Source organism: Mus caroli, unplaced genomic scaffold (genome assembly GCF_978045245.1).
Source record: "Mus caroli unplaced genomic scaffold, Mus_caroli_1 scaffold_17, whole genome shotgun sequence".
NCBI classification, from domain to species: domain Eukaryota; kingdom Metazoa; phylum Chordata; class Mammalia; order Rodentia; family Muridae; genus Mus; species Mus caroli.
In genome coordinates, this window is record NW_028227272.1 from 40,868,087 (window position 1) to 40,893,493 (window position 25,407).

A 25,407-nucleotide genomic window follows, 5' to 3' on the forward strand; every position below is an offset into this window, starting at 1 on the left:
CTTTAGGATAGTCTCTGTGCCATGGAAATTTAATACTTTAGTAGATACACTACCATTTACAAAAAAACAATACACAGCGGGTTTTTTTTAATTAAAAATGTTTATTGGCTGTTGCCCTTCATACATTTACAACATAAAAGGAAATAATTTTTTCAAATGTGCTAATAAGAAAAAGACCCAGGGAACTGAACAATGTTTAACAGAATTTTCAGTGTTTTGGACATAAATAAAACTCATAAATTTATATGGATTCTTAGATATTTACTAATAATCCTTCAATAATGGGTTTGGTCTTGGCCAAGGATAAAACATATAAACAAGTACAAAATATATTCAACATAGATCACTGAGAACAGAAACTCTGTCTCTGTGTCTGCATTCTATGAATCCCTTGCATTCATCAAGAAGTCATACCACAAAAAGGAAAAACAACGTTGGATTTCCAACACATAAAAGTACAGTAATTTCATAATTCCTACATACAATGTTCAGTAATGGCCACTATAAATTGGAAACCAAACAAATATAAGAAATGCATTTCTTACACCTACAAAAATGAATCTTTTAAATTGTATTATTTTTATAAAAACTACATGTATATACATATGTTTTGTGTACTCCTTAGAAAAATTGATAAATATAGAAAAGATACATTAAAAAAAAAAAAAAAAGCCCTGTCATGCCACCACAAAAATACAGAATTACAGAGAACCCCGGAGGGACAACCAGCCTCAGGGTCAGAAGGATGCCAATTCACCAACCACTTCAAAATCCACAGGACAATCTTATGGCTGGATACAAACAAAACAGACAGACAAACAAACAAAAACAAAAAACGAAAGGAAGAATGGGGGAAGGGGTGAGGCCGACAGTGCTTAGTAAATAAGGATGGCGAGTATGACGGAGATTCTGAACAGTCTGCTTCCACCTGCCCATGCCTGTCCCTGTTTACTCACGAGGGGACAGGCTCAGAAAAGTCAGCATTTGCCTGAGCTTACAGCTGAGTGGAATGGAAACCCATCTGCTGTCAGGCCAGGATTGGGGCCACAGAGCAGTCATTACAGTTAGACAGTTTACGATGCTGAAGCTGTTAGCTGGATCTGCACAACCAGAGAGAGCAGCTAGGCAATATTTGGTTCCTAATGGGCAAGTACAGTGGCTTTCAGAAGACCCAGGCACAAAAAGACTTGTAGCCAAATGACGTCAACAGATCACAAAAGCATGGCCTGAGCCCCGTATTCCTGGGACGGATGAACATGTTTAAGGCAGGAGAACCCTGAGTGGTAGCTGCTGTGGTAACCCTGAAGACAAAGGTATGGCCCAAAGCCCCTGAGAGCATGAGGAGAAACAAATAAAAGCCTGTGGAATCAGCTAGATGACTTCTCCAGGGAATAGCTGTGCTTCCAGCTATGGCAGCCATCTCCACTCGGGCCTCACCCATCTCACTGGTTCCTAAAACCTCAAATCCTTTCAAGGCTCTCTCATATCTAATACTTTGTCTTCAACTAAAGGAATCTCACTAGTAGAATAAACCTAGAAAAATAAAGTCACAGTTCTGATCAATGTGGGTCAAGAAATCTGCAGAAGGCCTTCCTCCATACTCCTGTGGGCAGGGTGGGGCAGATGCTCTTTGGTCCCACCGTAACCGCTGAGAGCTCAGATCTCTGCCACTTCACTGTTTCTGGAGACAGAGACAGGCTTGTATTTTCCAGTTCTCAAAACATCTGTCTGCAAATGAGTTCTTTCAGCTGTGCCAGTGTGTCATTCTTTAGTGCTTCTCGGATGGAGCAGAAAAATCCAAAGTAGTGCTCGAAGTTGTGCATCATAAGCAGGACACCAGCCAGCAGCTCGTTGGTCATCAGAAGATGGTGGACGTACGCACGGGTGTGGTTCTTACAGCAGTAACAGGAGCACCCTCTTACGAGCGGGTCAAAGTCTTCCTGGTACCTGAGAGAAGGAAGTCAAAGAGAACGAGGAAGTGAAGACTACGAAATCTAGAACCCAGGCTACCTATTCTACTGGAGAGGTTACCAATGGTAATAACAGCCTTGCTGGGCAAGGCTCAGGGGGTGCTCTGATAGACGCAACCTCTCAGGTCTGGAGGCTAAGAAATCCACAGTGGTCACTGATCCGCTCAGAGCATTCCCAGAGCCAGTGCAAAGGCACCCGATACTAGGAAATGCTCTTCTGGCAAACGAAGCTTCTCTCCCACTGGTGAGAATAGCATCAGCGGCCCCGGCACAACCTCCATACCATACGGAGGCTTACAAAGCTCACACACATGTACTGTCTCAGCCAATCTCTACATCTTCTCTTGGATGTAGACTACTACTATATACTCTTGTGGGAAGGCTTGCCTCGGGGCCTGGGTCTGGGCTCTATAACTCAACTGGGCATGCCTATAAACAGCCACCTGTGTATGTGTCTCTCATTTGTTACTAGACGATACTAACAGCCTAACTAACTGTATCGTAAGGGTTATAAAATGAGCTACAAGGATTAACCCTGATGGCTGCACACTAATCTTATTTTTGTGTTACCTTTTGTCACCTACTAAGGTATGTGACTTTTCTGAGGTCACAGAGTCAAATACAGTACTAAGATTCGTCCCCAAAACTTCAACCTAGCACTAAGAATAAACATACTACAATTTCCAATTAGAGCTACGATTCAAAAGCCAGTTTAGTAGTAAACATTCATATTACCCTAATATTTGTTTGAAAGGAAAGAGTAGTCTTGTCAATTTTCAAAAAAATACTAAATGATGTAGATATTACCACATCAGATGCGCAATCAAGGAACAATAGGCTGTAAATAGGAGGTATGAGTTTTACATTCTTTCCTAAGTTCTCAGGTCTATGCCATTATTAGACAGCCATGAATAAGTCAGAAGCCCTAAAATGTCTCCTTATATAAACCGAGCACACCAGTGTTTGAATGCACAGAGAAGCACGCTCTGAAGTCAATGGATACCACTTTTGGTAAAATGCAAAGTTACAAGACAACCCAGTTCATCCGTCTTTTTGTTTTGTTTTTGAGATAAGATTTCATATATATATAGCTCCAGTTGGTTTGAAACTTGCTATATAGATCAGGCTGGTCTCAAACTCTCAGATCTCCCTACCTCTACCTAAGTGCTGGGGATTAAAGGTATACCCACTGTGCCCTCAGTTCAGCCTTCATTGATACCTTTATAACCTGTAGATAGTCAAGGGGACTTAAGCTTTTCTCATTGTACAAACTCTACCTTCTTTAACTTTGCAATCCTTATTTTGTTCTGTCCTTATCAAAAGTAATAAGAATAAAAACATCCAGCAACGGAGTGGTCGTTTTCTGACAGCTTTTCTAAAGCAATAGTTATCTAGCTTAATGTCCTGACAAGACGAAGTACCCAAAGGCATCCGCAGAGGAAAAAAAAAAAAGGTTTTTTGGAACCATATTTGAGAAGGCCTAAGTAATGTCCAACTATAAATATTTTACGAAGTCATAAACTGAAAAGGGAACAGTTACATAAACTTAAGACAGACTGAAATTAAAAAGTCAGAAATCAAAACCTAAACTTCAAAAAATGCCTTACTTTTTCTCCTTCAGATTAATTTCAAATGACGTCATCTCTTGGTTGCAACCAGTTGCTTCAATTTTCTTTGCTTGATCCAAGCCTTTTATTTCTTCTTGGACTCCATTTTGATGCAATACTGAAGAAAAACCAATAAAAAGTCTTGAGTTAAAATCAGATAAGGAGTGAACACTAGAAAAATTTTATTCTAGTTATAATTTCACAACCTTTAACCCCATAACTCCATTCATAGAATTATCCTCAGGAAATCACCAAGAAGAAATAAATAGTACACTGCTGGATGGCCAAGACTATCCCCATGGGATCTCAAGTCCAGCTAATCATGGATCCAAGCACATGACATATATCTTGCCATCAAAGAATGATAAAAAAAAAAAAAAAAAAAGAAAGAGGGGGTTATCACTATGACTTATCACGATGGACATGTAAATAAACTGGACTTCATGACAGCCCATATTCCAAGTAGATTAATGTAGATTAATGTAGAAGATGGCTTTAATTTATGTCTTCTGTGGAAACTCTGGCTAAGGAACCCACCCTGTACCTTTGCGGGCCTAGCTGGAAATGGAAGAACATTCCCTTAACTGCATGAGGAAGACCAGCAAAATAAAAAGGTCTCCAGAAAAGAAATGACAGCAATCAGTGTGGACCCAGGTAGGCAGATGGTTCTAGAAGGGTAACTTTAGTAAGTGACAGGGCGCTGAGTACAAAGCGCTGTGGAACTGTCCCCACGGACTGTGTGCTGAGATGGAACAACGAAGCCCTGCATTTTGGAAAATCCTCACCACTTAGGGAAGAGTTGACACTTTTCTATAAAATCTTCACTAGGTAACATTCCACAGATTTTAGAGTACACACAGACAGAGACATGATTCAAGAGTTGTAAAGAAAGTGAGAGGAGAACAAGGAAGGCCTCCTCTGCAAGCTGGAGGGAAGGCTGCACACATCCCTGAAGACAGGCTTCAAGGGAACTGGCCTGTGGTCTGTGTCCCAGGTCCCTTTCCTCTTCCATTTATGTGTCAGAATCTGACACTGCTTGTCTTGACTTTGAAATAACTAAACATTAAAAGAAAATGGCAGTGCTTCAAAGCAGTATTAGCAGAAGAAAGTAGCTTTTATATCTCAGTATGACAAAAACAACCCAAAGAAGCAAAAGGCAGCACAACGACCCGACGACGACGGTGTGTCTCCCTCCCTGCGAGTTAATTGCATGGGGCTTGCAAAAGGGAGACAAGAAGTCTTTTGTGGATAAAAACAAACTGACTTTTACTAAGCTGTTCAAAGGTTTCCTTTCCTTAGATTTTCATCACAATTCACTCTGAATTTTCTTTTTGTCAGGCTATGAACAGAAGAGGACTTGTTTTGGTTCACTATAAAAATCGCATCCTAATATTGATGACCTACACATGCAGTATTGAATTCCTTGCTCTAGGTGCCAACATCCCGGGATCACAAAGAAGAAATCAAAAGTGACCTTTATGAAAGGCTGTACACATTTCTGTCTCGTGACTTGGGGAAAACTTCATAGGAAATAGGAGAAATGAAAGATAAGAGTTAGGTAAACTTCAGAAGACCCACGTGTCTCCTCAGGATTCAGCTGGCAATCAAAGGTGAAAGTCAGGGCACAGCCCCGCTCTGTCACTTGATATGGGAAAAAACTCTCAAACAAGTCCACTCCCCTTTCGATACACTCGAGCACTTCGTCTGGCCGGCTGACACCGCAGATGAGCCTGTAAAAGCAACAATGAGAACAGCGGCATGAGGCAGTGGCCAGAATGAACGCAGAGGATGCTTCCAGGTCAACAGCATATTAAAACAACCACACAAACAACAGCGGCCAAGCTCAGGGTAGCAAGCATAGGCCACAGTGTGAGGCAGGGCTCAGGGCTGGAAGGAGAGAGACATGAGCTTGATACCCAGGCTGGCTGGTTACTGAGTTGCTGTGTTGTTTAGGGCAGTTCCTTTACATCCCGACTGCCATTGTGTCACTTTAAAACAGGAGCAATGATAAAGATCTCCACAGATTCACCATGGGGGGCAGGTGAAAAGCCAAAGGTGTTATCACTTCTAATAATTGCCATTCCCATCTTTCTGACCCACTCCATGGTCAGAGCTCACTTTACAACCCATCTAAACACTGCACAGATGTCTTAAAAGAATACACTTCACTCATTTCACCATCAGCTAGCTCCCCTTTTACTGTATTTTGCAGACTCATTTAATAGTTTGTCTTGCTTTCAGAATTTCAGCACTGCCTTCAGGATCTAAGAGTCTAGCTGGCTTTCTTCGTATTTTCTTTGTTAATGAGAAGTCTGCACTAGGAACTGAAACGGTGTCTGCCGAGGCAAGGGCTAAGGCATCTGGGGGCATTAATAACTTTCCAGCAGGTTTTGCCATGAGAACAAGACATGGAGAGGGACAGCATCAGGATTGCCTGGCTGCAATTATTTATTTCAATGTTTGTTTTTCTACCCATAGCCCTTTTCATGAATTAGAGGAGAAAAGCGTTCATACTTTCTGATTCTTTAAAGGACTTTTTAAAAAAGGACTTATGTAATATTAAACAAGCAGAACCCTTAAGTGTATGCCAGCTTTCCTGACTACAGCCTTCAATTCCTGTGAGGTTTTAGAACTCCACTCCAACTGAAGCTGGCATTTCTACACACTTAGAGAAAAACAACCCCAGCTTTCAAATTCAGAAAGAGACATCTGTGAATACTTAGCACAAGAAAGTCCAGAAAATGACTAGAAAAGCTCATGCTGAGTTGTTCATCTGTAGCACAGTGAATGGGCACAGGAAAGGGATGACACACAAACAGGTGTGTGTGTGTGTGTGTGTGTGTGTGAGAGAGAGAGAGAGAGAGAGAGAGAGGGGAGAGAGAGAGAGAGAGAGAGAGAGAGAGGGAGAGAGAGGGAGAGAGAGGGAGAGAGAGAGAGGAAGGCTGGTAGGATGGCTTCAAGAGCCTGTTCTAGGGGATCCTCTAAGCTATCTCTAAGATACATGTACTTCATTGCATGTAATTATGTCTGGCTTTCAAAAAGCAGTAAGATTTCACATGTCCTGTCTAATAATAGCCCTTGAAAACAAAGTAGCATCTCAGAGCCAAGTATCTCAATATATCACAGGTAAAAAGCCAAGCCTTAATTCACATTAAGGATAAAAGACTGAAAATCTTTTTTTTTTTGGACATATAAGATTATATGTATTTTTCATAAACAATGTCTTTTGGAGTTTGTGTACACTAAATGCAGCCAAATAACAAGTGCGCTATCTCACACAATTACCATTTTTCCTGTGACAACACTTAATTCCCATTCTGTTCAGTTTTCAATACAACATCATCATCACGAACCGCCATCAGACTGCACAAGAGACCCCCTTAGCATACTCCTCCTTCTGATTATAATCATTCTTTGACCAACATCTTGCCCACCTCCTTGCTCCCACACTTCCCAGCCTTCAAGATTGATTTCGGGTTCCACAGGAGTGAGATCACACAGTACCGATTCCTGTGCCTGGCTTGCCTAACACACACAAAGTTGTGGGCTCCATTCCCAGCACTGTGCAGATCAGGAGCAATGGTGCACACCTGTAATCCCAGCTCTTGGGAGGCAGAGGCTGGAGGATCCATAGCAAGTTTGAGGCCAGGTTGGAATATACAAGACTCCACAGAAGTATAAATACATTAAGAAACAAAAACTTAGGTACTAGTGTGACATCAGTTGCTCTGAAATCCAGAATTTAGGAATCACCTCTTGTTACCATTGCAGTACTCTAAGATATATGTAACAACAACAACAACAACAACAAAAACCAACCCCACTAGTCACACCAATTAAACAAGCAAACAAAACAAAGCAACATCACTCACTAACTGCCACAAAAGCAGACTTGCTGAAGGCTCTTACTAACAGAGCATATCCTTGCCCCGCATACCCACATGCCTTGGTAGCACTAGAATGCAACATGGCTTTACTCTTGTCTCCAGGCACCAGGTTATCATGAGGAAAAAGCAGCATCTGTATTTGGCTCAAGAACGAGAGAACAGAGGGTAACATCTGCCCTCAGTTATGAGGATCAAATAAACGAATCCATGCCAATTCTCCCCCTCTACATTCTGAAACCAGGGTAGCAGTCTTGATGGTGATTTCCCAGCTGGCCAAGAATAAGACAGAAAGGACATAATCAAGACATGGAAAGGATACCCTGAGGAGACCCTGCATCACACTGTCACCAGCACCTCTGCCCACCTCCCACGAGGCTGGCCTGCATCCCAATCCAGCACTGGCCTTGGTTTGTCCTCTGGCAGCTCTGCAGTGACTGATGACAGCAAGTGCAGTCTGGTTTCTGTGACTGCTGGATCCCCTTGAAAGCCGTCCAGCAGGAAGCCCCCGACGGGTCGCTTGGCTGTCTCTCGTGCCGACCTCAACCTCTCTTCCATCACATCTCCACCCTCAATCACTCCAATGATCACACTTTTCTGGAGGACCTGAGAGAAGGAAGAATTCACTGCTTTGAACCACTGCAAGAACCTGAGACTTTCCGTTTGCATGAACTTTGCCTGGAAGTCCAATGGACAGAAGAGCTCACTGAAGGTGCTACAGATAAGACGTCTACAGGGAATGATGCACCCAAAGAACTGTTAAGGCTCTAAAGAACACATCGTAAAAACAACATGTTCTATGTCTGCCCTTAAACTAAATGTTCTCTGAGAAGGTACAAGAAGTAAGAGCATTAGTTTGAAGGACTCAACAGGCCTACTTGAAGTAACTTTCACATCTCTCCTGTACAGGTAATGTTAGGAACTAAGAGGCAGTCAAACTATAATAACTAGATTATACATTTTGAAAAAAAAAAAAAGAAAAGATTTCTGCTTCCATCTTCAAAGAACCAAATCTGATAAAACTAGTATCTCAACATAAAAAATACGCATATAAATATTAGAAACTATTCAGACCTTCTCAAGGTTCTAGCATGCAACATACCATAACAAAGGCAAAAACCTTATTCTTTGGAAGAATAAATAGCTATACAACAGAAAAAGCTCCAGAAACTTCTTGGAAAAAAAATTTTTTCCCCACCGCACCCCAAAAAATAGATAGAAAAGCACAAAACTCAGACAACAAAATGTGGGTGCTCTGCACACACAGAGCTACTGAGTCACTAGATATGAAAGGCAGGCAGGGGACAATGAGATCCTTACCTCGGTATCAAACCACCTACCAGAGACGGCACAGTGAGTCAAAAGTGGGGGGAAATAGCACTTCTATACCCAGACAACAAAGCAAAAGTGACTTCAGCTGTTAGGCAGGAGGTGGGGGTGGCTTGAACGAGCTGTTCCCTATAACTCTAATGCATTTGAATACTTGGTTCACACTTAGTGGCTGTTTGGGAAGGGCTGGGAAGTGTGGCTTTGTTGGAGGAAGTGTGTCACTGGAGTGGGTTTAAAGTTTCAAAAGCCCATGCCATTCCCAGTGTGTTCTCAATGCCTCCCGTCTGCACATCAAGATGTGTGTTCTCAGCTGTTCCTGCCACCAGGCCATCATGGAACTCTGAAACAGGAAGGCCAATTAGATGCGTTCTTTTGTAAGGTGCCTTAGTGATGTTTTGTCAGAGCAACAGAGAAACTACAACGGGGATAAGTAGGCAGTGTTTATCAAAATGCTAATGCTTTTATCTTTGAGTCGTAAAATTTCACTAACAAGCTCTCTTATAAATATATTGATTCATATGTATCAAGGTATGTTGACAAAGTAAGAACAGTACAGCTTCCTAAGCAACTGTTTTAAAAAGAACAAAGGAGAAACACTAACTAAGACAGGCACTGATGCTGAACACATGATTACATTAAGGTACTGCAGACACGCCTGTCTATGAACTAAGTATACATAAGTGAGTGTAAAGTGAGCCTTGCAGGAGACACACACATCACAAGTGCTTCTATGGGCAGGGAATACGGGAGGCTCCTTAACATAAACACAGGGACAACCACACCATTTGTCTCGTTTAGTGTAGAGTAATTCAGGGATAATTATGGTTACGGAGAGGGTACAGACAGCTTTCCTAATCTTGGTAAGGATGACAGGACCTGGGCTAAGGCAGTGCTGGTGTGATGACGAGGAAAGGCAACATCTGACAACCGGACAGGGGTAGGATCAACACGGCTGCTCTAGAAGTCCGAGGAGATGGTGCCAAAAGCAAAGACAGGAAGTAATCCCAGAACAGCGAAGGATGTGATGATTACTGTGCTCGGAGGGAGCACTCTAAAGCTGAGGATCACTGGGACGACAAATGGCGACTTTTAGCCACTGCACAAACAGTGAGTCACAGATCTGTGTGATACAAGTCAGAGTGTGCACACTACTTCAGTAGATGCCGAGCAGAACACCATCACATCCCTCTCTCACTGCCACAGCATACATGGCCAACACAGCACTCTTTTCCTGCAGCCCTGGCATGGTTCCAACACCCCGGAAGAAACCTCTTGCCATCCTCAACCTAGAGATTATCTGTGGGGAACAATGTCCAAACCAGAATGTTGGAGAGCTTTAGCAGTGAATGGTACAAGAGGATTCATAGCTGAGCAGTAGTGGATCAAGCCTTTAATCCCAGCACTCAGAGCTCTGAGTTTGAGGACAGCCAGGACTACAGGGAAACCTTGTCCCAAAAAACCAAAGAAACAAAAACAAAATGAAGAAGAACAACAATAAAAGACTAAGATTCAGTAACTGAAAACAGGAAGAAGTGTCCTGGATGCACCAAGTAGACAACTGCATAGGCCCGCCCATCCCAGGACTGTCAATCACAGCCTGAAGCAGGCCTGCCCATCCCAGGACTACCCTTAAGAAAGGAGGCAGGCATTGTTAGTAACATGAGGGTATTAGAGATACAGAAAGGCCCCAACATGTGACTAATATGCACAGTAACAAATGATAAGGCTGACCACGAGAGCTTAGATGAGGACTACTAAGCTTGTAGTCAAGACTCACTTGGACTTTCTAATCATCTTTGTCACATCCCCTTTTCCCGTTTTCTCTTTAACAAATATGACAAACAGGACAAAACCTGGTTAATAAGCCAAAACCAACCACCTAGATCCATAGCAAAACCACCATACTGGACTCCTGTGCTAAAAAAAAAAGTTCTGTTCAGAAGAAAGTTTCCCCTAATTGAGCTTACTAGCCAAATTATATTTTACTACTAATGTTCAGATTTGGCCCCACTGATCACCATAATGTTTTTCCCAGTCAAGGTCTCTCTAGATAGCCTAAGCTGGCCTTGAATTCATGATCCTTCTGCCCCAGAATCCCATGTGCCTGAGCATCACAGAAATGAGCCACTGAGTCTGACTGATCAGTGCCTTTGCTTCCCGCCTCTCTGCTCTCTAAGGAAGCATCCTTCAGCAGAATACGTATCCCTCTCGTCACCTCACAACCCTCCACTCCTGGCTTACTATGTCAGACACTCTGCTACCTAATGCAGATATGAAACCGGCACCAAACCCGAGCTACTGGACAGGACGGCTGAAAAGCAGCCGCATGAAGAAGTCAGTGCAGAGCCGTATGGCTGGGTCATGGGATAGCACATATCAATTAAAAGAGTAGTCAAGGATGGCAGGGAGTTCCCAGAAGTGTCAGGGACTGTTTCATAAAGAGATGAGTAAGTGAAACGAACCTAATAAAATCGAGAGAGGAAAAATGCCTGGAAATTTAAGAAAAAAAAAAAAATCCAGAAAAAAAAAAGTATCTGGGTATAGGTGGGCCAAAATTAAACAAATGAATGTTTTAAAGAGCTGCAAAATAATTGAGAAAGGCCAGACTGCCTGTCTCGGGAGAAGGCAGTCTGTGATGAGCGGGGGTATGCCGGGTACATAGACCATGGGAGGTGAAGTGGAGAATCACTGAATTGTCCTGGGAAGCAGAGCTGAAGGCCGGTTATGCAGAAGGGAGTATGGATGAGGGTAGCTAAAGCAGTTCAAAGGTAAGCACCGCCACAAGAGACTGGGCTCAACGGGAAGTGGGAAGAGGCAGCCTCAAGGCCTGTGTGAAGCGATGGAGTCAGGGAGGAACACACATTTGGACAGAAAATGTTCGTGGCCAGAAAGTCTTAAAACCTTTACATTCCTGGGCTAAGGAATCTGGTGAATGCTGTACGCTGAGGTAACGGTTTGGGGATGAGTAGACTTGAGAGATAAGAGCTTGACGGACACTCTACAGCCACAACTCAGCTATAGCCCAGTATGTACACAGTTCTGACTCTCAAGGTAAGTAAAAGGAAATTGACACAAACACATTTTCAAAATTATTTACCAAATAATTAAAACTAAGGGAAGGCGGTGCTGGAGACATGGCTCAGCAGATAGTAATACTTATTTCTCTTCCCAGAGGCCCTGAGTTCAATTCCCAGCAACCACGTGGTGGCTCACAACCATCTGTAATGGGGTCCGATGCCCTCTTCTGGTGTGTCTGAAGACAGCTGCGGTGTACTCACATATATAAAATAAAAAGACAATCTTTTTTAAAAAGAGTTATTTATTAATATTATTCTATGTAAGTACACTGTGGCTGTCTTCAGATACACCAGAAGAGGGTGTCACATCTTGTTACAGATGGTTGTGAGCCACCATGTGGTTTCTGGGATTTGTACTTAGGACCTTTGGAAGAGCAGTCTCATCCACTGAGCCATCTCTCCAGCCCCGAAAAGAAAAGAAAATAACTACAGGAAGGTAGCTTGGGGACAGATGAAAGAGCTTTAGATGGAATCCCAGAGAAGCCAACTTCCGGGGTTCAGCAAAGGAAACGGGAACATGTAGAGCAGAGATGCAAGGAACAGAGAAGTAGGCGGGAACCAGCCAAGGGGCATCCTGCCGCAGAAGGGAGATGAGCGGTTGGTTCCACAGCTATCGGGCAGCCTCACCTCAGACTCCTCCTGTAGTCGCAAACAGCTGTCCAGGAACAGAAGCGAGCGGTCCACAGACTTCCTGGCCCTTTTTATGGAAGTTGTTTCTCCACAAGATGCTTCCCCATCTGAGAGGCACTGGAACCAATCTGGCTGCAGGGCCTCCTGAATTGCCATGAACTTGGAAACAGTCATTTCCACTCGACCTCCAAAACCCCACACGGACACAGACTGCCGTGGAGCGAGAGATGAGGAATTAACAAGAGAAATATGAAAATAAAAAGCACATAACACACGGTGCACAGTAATCTCTAACAACTTGAGAGAAGATGTGTCAATCCGAAACCCTAGATGTGATTTAGGATTCACTATAGTCCAAATGAACTGAGTGTCCTGAGTTTAAATTTTACCTGCTGTAATGTGTTCAACTCAGATTTCCTAGACAGAGTTCATTGTTCTCTCTACTAAGTTCTTACATATATATATATGAATAGTAAAACATACTATTTTTAAAAATTCAAATTAAAAATAAAAATCCTTAGAGAAGCACAATTGAAAACGGTATTTATGCCGGGCAGTGGTGGAGACAGAGGCAGTAGGACCTCTGTGAGTTTGTGGCCAGACTGCTCTATAGACTGAGTTCCAGAATAGCTAGGGCAACAGAGAAAACCTGTCTCAGAAACAAACAATCCAAACTGTATTCTTAAGTAAAATTAAGAGTCACTGTGTACAGGAAGCGACTGCTCTTATAAGGCAATGGTGTACACTGAGCCATGCCCATGCCACCCTAAGGGGTGGTGCCAACAGAGCCACCACTCAGGCGAAGTCTAAGGAGCTACTGATACCATTCTTTATTCCCTACAACCTCTGGCCAGAGATCTAGCCTTTTGAATTCTGATCTAGCAGCAATACTGACTGAGGTTCCATTACATCTAGACACATCAGTGCTAACTCCTTAGCAGCTTTCCCGTGCTTCCAAGAGTGTTAACACTGCACACAAAGCGCCTGTATCCAAAGGCTACGTTTACTTTCCTCACAGACCTTCTTATCTGGCAGGAACTTGACCTTCTTCCACCTTCTGAATTTTTCCAACAATATTAAAATGCTGAGGATCTGTTCCTGAACTTAGCTCATCTTCAAGTAGCCCTCCTAAATCTTAAAAATCACATTCTGTTAAAATCATCAGCATAAACAGAGCGCATCAAGAAATCAACCCAGCCGTGGGGATGCCTTTGACGGTCACCATAACTGGCCTTCCCTGGACAAGACTGCAGTCTTGAGGCCCCCGAGAACACACCTTATTTGTTACATAACCAGCTGGGCCGGGGGTGACTGGATCGTGCAGGGAACAATAGAAGAGCGATTCTGGCATGCCTGTATAGACACAGAAAGAACTGTTCAAAGTGCTATAGGGAAAAGCCTGCCAGCATGTGCTGGTAGATAAAGCATCTCTCATCTCAGCTAACAGCTGGTACCTGATCCTGGGTTTATAGAAGGCCAGTGAAAAGGAGCAAAATGATTTCTTATTAATGACTGATGTTGGGGGCCCATCTCACTGTGGCAGTGCCATTCCTGGGCAAATGGTCCTGGGTTCTACACAAAAACAGGCTGAGTAGGTCACAAGGAGTAAGCCAATAAGCAGTGTCCCGGGGGCCTCTGCTTCAGTTTTTGTCAGGGTCTATAAGCCTTTAAATAAACCCCTCCACCCCACGCTGCTTTGGTAACTGTCTTTATTGAAGCAATAGACCCTCTAAGACAGAAAGTGGTATCAGGTTCAGAGGATACTGCTGTGACAGAGCTGACCCGGTTGTTTTGGGGAGCATCATGGAAATTGTGGAACTCTGAGCTAGAAAGCTTGTCTTCATTGAGCTGTTATGAGACTGCAGAAGGTAATGCTGAGGCACATGCAGACAGTGGAGGCCTGGGTTGTAAAGTTCAGGGTCCCTAGAAGACACTATCAGGGCCACTGTTAACATATGTCGAATTGAGGATCTGTGGTTCTGGTCAGCTGAAGCTGAGCTGTGATTAGTAACACACCTGAAACACTGAAGCAGAGTTCTCAACCAGCGGTGGTTACCCTTCGAGGGTCAAATGACCCTTTCACAGGGGTTACTTATCAGGTATCCTTATATCTGATATAATTGACAGATATTTACATTATAATTCATAACAGTCGCAAGATTACAGTTATAAAATAAAAATGAAGTAATTTAATGGTTGGGGGTCCCCACAACATGAGGAACTGTATTTTGAAGGACTGTGGCATTAGGAAGGGTGAGAACCACGGATCTACTGGGACAACCTCACAGTACGTTTAATGGACCCAAGATAACAGTTTTGTAGATTTTTATGTCAAAAAGAAAATAATTTAAAAACTTAAAAAAAATCTTTTAAAATGATTAATAAACCAGGGTCTAGAGAGTTAAGAGCCCTGGCTGCTCCTGCAGAGCACCCGGGTTCAGTTCCCAGTACTCACATGGTGGTTCATAGCCACCTGTAGCTCTGCTTCCAGGGGGTCTAACGCCCCCTTCTGACTTCTATGGGCACCGGGCATATGGGCATACAGTACACACATGCAGTCAAAACATTCAGACACATAAAATCAATATTTAAAAAATGATCAATAATTCACATATAAATCTCATCTGATACCCTACATTACCTATAGGATTCCACTTAAAACACAGACAAATTAAAAAAGGTTAAAATGTTTGCAGTGTTCCACCTTATTTGCTAAGTGTCAGCTATTACAATTATCTCTAGAAAGTGCATGCTAGCCATGGGCATGTAATGAAAGGCTTGTAGATTTTAAAGCTGCTGATTAAAACTGTTCTCACTTAAGGTACTGAGATTTCATACTCTCCTCTTCTGGACCAGTGAGGCATCACGGTTTCTAATGAAGAAGAATGGATGACGATGGATTCAGGAGTAATTAACTTAGCGAGGCCCACGCGCTGGGCAGTGGGGAGGAAACTGAGAGAAAGCGGTATATGGACGACCTGGTTCTGTAGCTGCCACCACTGAGGTTTTCCTCTCACTAACTGGGTACGTAACATCTGCACACAGAGTCCTTCTGGAACCCATGAGCTCTGCATCCTCTTCTCTGTGAAGGAGGCTCCTGTATGAGGAGACAGCTGTGGAGTGTGTACAGCCATGGCCTCTGCTCTGATCTCTGCATACCGTCTGCAGCAGTGGCCCCAGACCCGTTTACCACAGTCACTGCTTCCACCCTGACCTGACTTCACAGTACCCAGAGGAAGTTAGAGCCCCCTGTGGCTTGTCATGATATATTATGGAACCTTGACCCTGTGAAGCAACCAGGATCATCTTTTCCAATGAACCTTCAATCCCCAATGCTTCTTTCTTAGATGCCCCAAAGAAAAGGAGGAAGAGGAAGAAAAGAAGGTGTGGTGGTGGAAAAGGAGAAATAAATATATGAGAGAATCACGGTAAGCCAGCAGGACCTCCAAAATTTAAATTAACACGTCACAAATTACACATGCGTGGAATTTAAATTCGTCTTTACCTATAAAGCTTCCAACTCCTTTCTTATATTCTGCCAAGACTTCATGATGCTCTGCTCTGTAAGAAAAACAGGAAAATGCATGGCACAGCAAGGCCTCACTCTTTAGGTTCTCTGTACAGCACCTGACACCCTCTTCTCTGCACCCAAATAAGCCGCATGATGGTAAATACCATCTTCAACAGCAAAGCACATCACTGTTCGAGCTGTTCGACCGGCAGGTCTGGGTTCATTAGTGAAAATGAAGGTACACAATCTGCCACTGGTGCATGAGGAGAAGAACCGACAAAAACCAACTGCTCTGATCACTGGTTTCCTTTTCCTTTCTTGCCCCTTTAAAATCACTATCAACACAGTATCTCAGTTACTTGGTCATACAGTAAAATATTCAATTAAATATAGTTAGTTTGTACTTAAAACAATTTGAGTCTATCTCGTTTCCTAAAATGCACCAGGGGTCCAGAGGGTTGAAGGGGCTCTGAACTCCACGTTCTTATGTGGGGAGCAACAGAAAGGGCCTAGAGTTGGAAGGAAACGTATAGCACTGCTAACATACAGGTCTCGCTGGGATCCAGGTTAGGACCCAAAGGTTGTACAGTAGCTAATACTTCTCTTCTGATTTTAATTTTAATCTAGTTATGCACAGGAGGAAGCAGAAACCCTTCTGCACGCTGCAGCTAAGGCTGGATACCTGAATGCTTAGGTTCAGCACTCACAGGGATGAGAGTGTGAGCTGGGCCATGCCTGGGACCCCGTGGATGTTACGCAGCGTCTGATGTGTCAGGTGTGGGGCAGAGCCAGTCCTGGTGTAGAGAAGACAGCCCGGAATGTCCACCGTGCAGTCCCCTGCTTTGCCCAGGTTTTGTATTTTTCCTAGACGACAGCCATTAACGACTTTGATGAGACTCAGCTTCATCATTTGGGATTCTTCTGGGTTCTGAGAAGAAAATAGCATTAAATTCAGAAGGTGATTCACGACATCTAAAGGTTAAGTACTCTGCAAAGAAAGCAATGGACACAAAAATGAATAGCTGTGTGTCTATTACCTCTGCTTCACAGCGTTCGTGGGTATCAGGATGTGCGAACACACATGGAAGCTGACGGAAACAAAGCAAATGAAAGGACTGAAACAGAAGGTTAACTGTGACAGTCCCTCAGCCCTGAACACATACATGCACAGGGGGGCCATTCCACTTAGGGAACATGCTACTAACAACACTTCTCCAACCTGAGAGAATATTAACCAGTATTTTTCCTGTACAAATAAAAACTCAATAAAAGAGACTCCAAAACAGCATAATGGATATACATCAAAGACTACACAGCATAAAATAACAGATTATCTGCAAAATAGAATTATATTTATATATATGTATGTGTGTGTATATATATATTCTAGTTTACTCCCATAAAGGTGAGAAACTACAGGAGCAGATAAATGATTTCAACATGGGAAAGACATTTTTTTTTAAACAACTGTTGTTTTGTTTTTTTTTTAACGATTTATTTATTTATTTACTTATTAATTATATGTAAGTACACTGTAGCTGTCTTCAGACACCCCAGTAGAGGGCGTCAGATCTCATTACTGATGGTTGTGAGCACCATGTGGTAGCTGGGGTTTGAACTCAGGATCTTTGGAAGAGCAGTCAGTGCTCTTAACTACTAAGCCATCTCTCCAGCCCAAGACAAATTTTTTTAAGGAAAAGAATATATTCTTTCTAACTTCCATAAATATACCAAGAGGGTTTTAAAAACAACAGAAAACATTATTTGTAGGATGTTGTTAAATAATTAGCATTTAATGTAAAAAAATATGAGCTTTTAAAATGCACTACAGAGTTTGATAAACCAGTGTGGCTGATCATTTATAAAATGTCATTGGAGAGTTATGAGCTGGCTCATTGGGTAAAGGTGCTTGCTGCCAAATCTGTCAACCCAAGTTTGATCCCCTCCTATAGGAGAGAAAGAACTGACTCTGCCAAGTTGTACTTTGACCTCCACATAAATGTGCCACAGGACCTAGACACATACACATCATACAAACACATACTTTTTAAAATGTAAATGTCCGTGGTCATACCAACAGCTCATAAATACTATGTTACATCCTACATCAAGGATCCTTAGGAGTTCTTGCCTACTGAACCAGGGCTGTGTACATGTGCTCCTGAGTGCTCACTCCCATGAATGCATACATGGCAGAGGTACGCAAGTCCCCTGGCTCCCTAGGACCCACCCATCTCAGCACCCTAGTGGTGAGTTACAGGTGCCTAATAGCCATGCCAGGCAGGAAGTGGGTGCTGGGTATCCAGACTCACTTTACACAATGAATCATTCCCTCAGCCCCTCCCCTGAGTTTTATTAGTAGATGATTTATTATAGTTATGTGATAAACTCTAACTGTAGCACCTATATTCTAAAGCATTGCTTTCAAAGAAAGACAATTATTGTTTGAGACACAACCCAACATAGTAGGACAGATAGCTTAGTAGGTAAAAGGATTACCCTGCACATATAAAGACCTGAACTGAACCACCATGATTCATATATTTTTTTAAAAAGCTAGGCTTATAATTGCATGTCTATAATCCTAGGTCTGAGGAAGTAGACACAAATGGATCCCTGGGAGCTAGGTGGCCAGCCACCCTAGCTTAATCTTGCTAGCTCCAGACCAATGAAAAAAACCTGTCTCAAAAAAGGTGGCCCAGGCCTCATGGCTGACATTAGATGCTGTCCTCTGAACTTCATTAGCATGCACACACATACATTCACTCCTACACATACACAAAGATAGGAACAAATCAACAAGCATTCACATTTGGTAAAAAGGAATTTGGAAACACAATTACTACGATTAAAGAACAATGTTCTTATATTTAAATAAGACAGTTATCATAGTCATAAGAATATTAGACAAAATAATTAACTTCTGTATATTCCAAAGAGACTTCAGATAAATCAGAAATTATAAAACCTAGTGCAAACGTTTGTGAAAACAAGTCAATTTTCTTTGACTACAACATCATTTCAAGTAAAGACAAAGAAGCACAAAAATCACATTAGGGGGTTAGAAAGCTATAACTCAATGGGTCAAGTACTGGCCATGTAACATGAAGACTGAGTTCAGCTCCCCAGACCCCACGTAAAAGCCAGGCACATCAGTGAGTATCCATAACTCTAGAGCTGAGTGGGGTGGAGGAATGGAGAGGGGAGGCTGCCGGATGCTTGGCACTCACTGGCCTGCCAGCCTAGACAAATGAGGGAGTTCCACATTCAGTGAAGGAGCCTGCCTTAAAAACTAAGGTGGAACAAAGGAAGTGGGGGAGAAAAGTAAAAAGAAAGGGACTGGGGACTTAGCTCAGTGGTACAGCACTTGCCTAGCAACCGCAAGGCTCTGGGTTCGGTCCTCAGCTCTGAAGAAAAATAAAAGAAGAAAGGGTATAAAACACTTTCTAACTTTTCCAAGCACAGTCTCAACTTTATTCTCAATTGTTTCAACTCTGTTTAGTTTCTCATCTATCAATAAAGTTATATTAATCATATCAAAAATTAATGCTATTAGAATACAGTGAATTGTATAAATGAAGTAAGAACCTTGCTGATGGTTATTTAAACTGTTAAGAGGATGAAAATTCATCTTCAACATTATGAAAACATAACTATAAGACATTTTTACACCAGATTCAAACTCCTTATTTACTGGGTAAAACTCATTTTATATACTTAACTAAACCTGCAGCGCTCTGAAGCAAAGCTAAGAGCTGTAAAAAGTCTGAGAAGAAACTACAGTAAGGAACTACTTCAGAAAGTTCTAGAAACAAGAACCTGCTGTTTCTTCCCCTTCAGAAAATGTCTTGCTTGAATTGTTAAGGTCTGTAAAGAGTTTAAATGTATAAGAGTTGTGTTTTTAAATTAAATTCAGAGAGGGAATAAGAGCCTTCACAGAGCAATATCTGAATTAGTATGTAAATAGTCAAGTATAAGAATGGAGAGAGGAAACATATATAACCCAGGAAAATTACATAATGTCATCTTCAAGAAAATGCATGGGACGAGAGACCACTGTTATATAAAATAAGTTACACGCAGAAAGACAAGTGTCACAGGTTTTTCAGTCACATGTAGAAGTCAGAATTAAAAGAGGTCCTTTTGCACAAATACATGGAACAGAATAGCAGAGGCATGCATAACATCACTGCAAAAGTGGTGGGAAATTGTGTTCTAATTCCAAGCCAAATGCAAAGCAAAACTTAATCTAATGCAGAACTTAGATTTTTTTAAAAAAAGATAAAACTCAAGCTAGCAACTCTAAGAGCAATTTTTAAAAAAAGATTTATTAATTTTTTTATGTATGTGAGTACACTGTAGCTGTCTTCAGACACACCAGAAGAGGGCATCAGATCCCATTACAGATGCTTGTGAGCCACCATGTGGTTGCTAGAAATTGAACTCAGGACCTCTGGAAGAGCAGCCAGTGCTCTTAACCGCTGAGCCATCTCTCCAGCCCCTCTAAGAGCAGTTTTAAGAACTGTGGATCAAACAGAATTGGATTAAGGAAAATGGGCCTATAAATGCCTGACTGCTCTACAGAAGACCCATACAGGAAGTATAATTAAACAAACAAACAAACAAAACTGGTGCAAAGAAAATGGGAGTAAGTAACAATTATCTGCATAAAGGTATGTTCTCTCGATATCATATGTTCTCTCGATAGAATGAAACTCATTCTCCAAGGTACTGTTCAAAACCCACCAACCACTGTTCAAACATGTAGAGGCACTTAAACCTGGAAGCCCACACTCTTCTTGGCTTCCAAGACTCACTATTCTCTGGGGGAAGGGCCAGTTCATTCTTCCCAGCAGGGAAAAATAAACAGTCTAAAAGTCTCCATCACTCAATCCTGAGAGCTCGCTCGCTCATCCTTTCCCACCTAGCTGTGACTGAGGAAAACACTGCTTCTCCACTTAACCAGAACCACGTTGCTGTAAAGCTTGGTAACACTGGAACACAGCTGCCTACACATTTCAATTCACAACCCCTTTGCCAAAGAAACTGTCATAGAACCTATGTATATATAAAAGTACAAAAATTCATTAATAGCAAATCATAAAGAAAATTTAAGACATGTGTCTGGTACACATCTAGTTTTACCATTTATTAAAGATGAAGAGACTCAGGAGATGCCTCAATGGTTAAAGCTCTTGTGTTGCATGGGAGGAGTTTGGATCCAGAACCCATGTAAATACTACGTGGGCATGACAGCCTGCCTATAACTCCAGCCTCAGAAGTCAAAGAAAGTACCCCCCCCCCCAGAGTACAGCTATACTGGTGGGCTCTAGGTTTGATTGAGAAACCCTGCCTCAAGGAATAAGGTAGAAAGATGGAGAAGGATTCCTCATCAACCTCAGGCCTCCACATGCATGTGTGCACACAAATGGAAAAAGGTTAAAGCAGATTTGCATACTAATGAATGTGCTTGTTTATTTCATATAGAGAATTAATATCGGCTTAATATTTTATATTAAGGAGATATACTTGAATTTTTTACCTTTGACTATCTTTTGATTTTTATAATCATCAATGCTATTCCTATAAGGGTAGAAAACTGTATGTAGAATAAACATGACAGTTTACAAGACGCAACAGTCTTGAATCTAAGCTGGGGTACTTGGGGCAGCGTTTGTTAGTCACGTGGTGTGAAAACCAAAACTGCAGCAATGTCCCACAATGCAATGCAGGTGAGTGCTGCCAGACCACCTCGGATTGTTTGTCTTTAATTTATACTTGTTATATATTTAGAACTCTTTTATGTTGCAAGATTTTTATATGACCCTCCACCTTCATTTGGGCAAACTCATATGGGGTTGAGATTCACAGTTGATAACACTAGTCCCTTGAAGACATCAGCCACCAGCTCTGAGATGGGCTCCACAGTGAGAGCCTGTCTCAAGAAAGAAAAAAGAAAAATGGACAGTACTAGAAAATACACCTAAAATTTATTTTATTACACTCTTGTGTTTGTGTGTGTGTGTGCACACACATGTGTATGCCAATGTATGCCACAGTTCAAATTGGAGACCATTGGCCAGTTTGGAGGACTCAGTTACTCCTTCTACCATGTAGGGCCTCAGAAAACAAACACTGCTCATACTGCTTTGTGGCAAGCACCTTTACCCACTGAACCATCTTGCTGGCCCTGGAAAAATGTGTCTTATCAACATTAAAAAGCATAAAACATTTTTTCTGAGCTCAAAGAACCAGTGTTTCCTATCCTCAATCACTGTTCAATGCGAGATACATTTTTCTAGTTGTAACCTTTTTCTATACAAGTTTTTATTATGAATTAATGTATTCAATACAGACATAAATGTACACTCATGTGCATAGTTGTTTTGTTTTTTAAGTAATGTGCCAATGACCGGGCTATGGCAGCTGCTGAGAAGAAACAGCTCCCATGCATAAATCAAAGGATTTCTCTTGCCCATTGTATCCACTAGAAAGCTGTACCTACACAACAGCCTCCAGCAACCACAGGGCGCTTTTAAAACATAATCTGGAAGTGATGTAATCACCGACCCAAGCAAAGTTCAAGATGCAGACGAACAGTCTCCACAGCATCAAATGGTTTCATCTGCTTTCATCACCGTGGCCCGCCCCCTCCACTTACTGTGAGTTCCTTATATTGCAGGACTTGTCCTTTTCACTCTTAGAGATTAAGTATTTAGGGGTCCTAAGGAAGGACCTTAGGATGCAGGGAAAACTGACAGGCAGTGAGCAAATTTGTATTTCTGACAACTCCCTGCCCTAACACTGCTAATGCCAATCTGCCTTCATCTGTCAGAAGAGAAAGAATTTTTAAATGTTGTTTGAATGGATTATCTTTATGGACAGATGTCCCAAATTTGGCAACTGAATGCAGCAAGCATGAGATGATCACATTTTTTTTTTTTGGGGGGGGGGGACTATAGAGATCTGAAAATATTAAACATCCATTTCTCTCCCACCTTCCCCATACAAAGTTACCAATTATGTACACATAGAAAGAGACTATGAAGAGCTTCAAACAATTTGATGCACCAAGCTGATTCAGAAATGATGGATGTCGCAATATTTTAAAATTCTTTCCCTAATTGGTAGGGGAGAGAGAGATACACTAACTATACTAAACTTTATTAGGCACATGTGTTAAGAGTTTGGAAATAGCCCTCATGGGAATGGATGATGCTATCCAAACCTGTTAGAAAGAAATACAGAAGAAATTTGAAGAAAAATCCAATTATCCAATGAAAGTTTAAAAAAATAAATAAGAAGAAAGAAATAAACCCAATGAGGCACATCAAAAATATAAAATTCAGGTCTGGGGAATTGGCTCGGTGGTTAAAAGAACTTGCTATTGGTGCAGAGGAACCAGGTCTGGTCCCTAGTCAGCACATGGCAGTTTACAATCATCTGTAACTCCAGTTCTAGAAGATCAGGTTTCCCATTCTCATTTGAGGGTACCATGCACACTTGTGTATACATATATACATGTACACAAAAATATTCAAACACAGAAAAGAAAAATAAATCTTTAAGAAACAAAGAAAAGGAGGAAGGGAGGAAGGAAGGACCCAGCAGAGAATGCTGGCACATAATTCTAGCACCTGGGAGGCAGAGAGACAGGCAAATCTCTGTTAAGTTTGAGGCCAGCCTGACTATAGAGTGTGTTTCAGGCCAGACAGGGCTACAGAATGAGACACCACCCCAACAAAAAAAAAGCAAATGCTAATCTCATCCATTGAAAGGCCTAACAATCATAGTAGTTACATTTATTGGGTACTTACCATGCTTGATACATTAACTACATTAACCCTCAAAACAAATACAACACAGACCCTACGCACCTTTATTTTATAAACTAGTCAAGTGAAGCTAATACTGTGGCGGTGTGAATAAGAATGGCCCCCACAGGCTCATATATTTGAATGCTTAGTCACCAGGGAGTTGCACTATTTGAAAGGATTAGAAGGATAGGAGTTATGGACTTGTTGGAGGAAATGTGTCACTGGTTTTTAGGTTTCAAAAGTACATGCCAATCCTCTTTGTGCCTGTGGATGAGAATGCAGTTCTCAGCGACTGCTCCAGCGTCTGCCTGCATGCCAACATGCTTCCTGCTATGATAATGGACTAAACCTCTAAAACTGTAAGCAAGCCCTCAATGAAACGTTTTCTTTTATAACAGTTGCTTTGGTCATGGTGTCTCTTCACAGCAACAGAACAGTGACTAAGACAGTCACCAGTAGTAACTGGCAGAGCTGTTACTGGAATTATAGATGTCTTAGTTTTAGAGGCTATAATATAGGCTAGTGGCTTAGAAGAAACTGAAATTTGTCAAATGCAATGTTTCCATATTAACTGTGATAGTTCCCATTTTGCTACAGTGTAATTGTTCTTTTCCCATCTTGCCCCTCTGCCTCTAAGCCATCTTCTCCAAACTGACAGCCTTTCTCCAGACTCATCCAAACATTTAAACACACTTGTTCTCCAAAAATGGACACACATTGTATTATATGCACTTCTCTGAACTCTGCTTTTCATTCAGGAAAAAGTAGGTACACCTTCCAAAGAATCGCCATGAAACTAACTCTTCCAAAAGAACTAACCACCATTGAGACAGCGGAAAGTCTGAACATAACACAGCCCATTCAACAACGTTCTTACTGGTTCACACTCAAGTTAGAGGGCAGGTGCTAGGTCTATGGGGCACAGCTTTCCTTATCATATTTCCACCAGTTTAGAGTTTGGTTTAGATTCCCTGGCAGAATGTTTTACACACGTTGCTTTTCGATCATTACAATACTCCCAGGGTTTAGGTACAATCCCATTTTGCCAGTAAGTAAGCTGAATTGCCAACAAGTGGCCGGGTTCAAAACTCCAGTTCTGAATTTCTGCCCTGCCTTGAAAGCACACACGCCTTCAGTGGACTGTTCATGACAACATCCAGGCTTGGCTATTTAGGTTCAATTTTCCCTTAGTTCCATTAGCCATCCCAGGAGCCCTAGACTTTCCTATTCTTATAGTTTTCCTATTCTTATAGTTTCCCAAGTAACTGCTAAACTCAGAAAAACTTGCAGCTGAGCAGCTCATTCTCTGGCTGTAACTTGGCAATCACACTGGGAGACTCGGAGCAGGCAAAAGCCTAGACCAACAAGAAACCAAGTAATGACGAGGTGGGAACAAAATGCAACGCAATTTAAAAAAAAAAAAAAGTGGGCGCTACTCACCTTCCCTCAACAAGGAAAAGGAACACTTACCGGTTGATAACAAAACTCGGCACCCTCAGGACCCTTAAACTCTTCTCAAGAGATAACACGTGTTCCGACTCATAGAACCCTTGGCCCACTAAACCACGGTCTCCGCCGCAGA

General features: G+C 42.0%; 1 protein-coding gene and 1 non-coding gene across 4 annotated transcripts; both read right to left on the reverse strand.

Moving 5' to 3' along the window:
- Nucleotides 1-112: 112 nt before the first annotated feature.
- Qtrt2 (queuine tRNA-ribosyltransferase accessory subunit 2) lies at nucleotides 113-25,403 on the reverse strand. Of its 3 annotated transcripts, XM_029470761.2 has the most exons (10): nucleotides 25,296-25,400; nucleotides 17,046-17,096; nucleotides 16,716-16,936; nucleotides 16,003-16,058; nucleotides 13,774-13,850; nucleotides 12,495-12,707; nucleotides 7,868-8,067; nucleotides 5,156-5,307; nucleotides 3,578-3,695; nucleotides 113-1,947 (listed from the first exon to the last, which is right to left on the reverse strand). In XM_029470761.2, the coding sequence occupies exons 3-10, from the start codon at nucleotides 16,916-16,918 to the stop codon at nucleotides 1,716-1,718; spliced, it is 1,251 nt and encodes a 416-aa protein (XP_029326621.1). In that variant the 5' UTR covers nucleotides 16,919-16,936; nucleotides 17,046-17,096; nucleotides 25,296-25,400; the 3' UTR covers nucleotides 113-1,715. The 3 variants fall into 3 exon arrangements, with proteins under 3 accessions (XP_029326621.1, XP_021040638.1, XP_029326622.1); XM_021184979.3 differs by lacking the exon at nucleotides 17,046-17,096 and having other exon boundaries at nucleotides 25,296-25,403; XM_029470762.1 differs by lacking the exons at nucleotides 17,046-17,096; nucleotides 25,296-25,400 and having other exon boundaries at nucleotides 16,691-16,936.
- Nucleotides 22,407-22,539, reverse strand: LOC115029657 (small nucleolar RNA SNORA84). Its single transcript, XR_003835217.1, has one exon. It is a non-coding gene; the product is annotated as a small nucleolar RNA SNORA84 (small nucleolar RNA).
- Nucleotides 25,404-25,407: the final 4 nt, after the last annotated feature.

Bases quoted from the DNA above. Each gene is read 5' to 3' on its own strand.
- Qtrt2 (XM_021184979.3), bottom strand. From the start codon at position 16,918: ATGATGAAGCTGAGTCTCATCAAAGTCGTTAATGGCTGTCGTCTAGGA. The intron at 3,696-5,155 runs GTGGGTCTTCTG...GTTTTTCTTCAG, and splicing joins GCTGAATCCTGAGGAGACAC to TATTGCATCAAAATGGAGTC. The intron at 1,948-3,577 runs GTAAGGCATTTT...TCCTTCTCTCAG, and splicing joins ATTAATCTGAAGGAGAAAAA to GTACCAGGAAGACTTTGACC.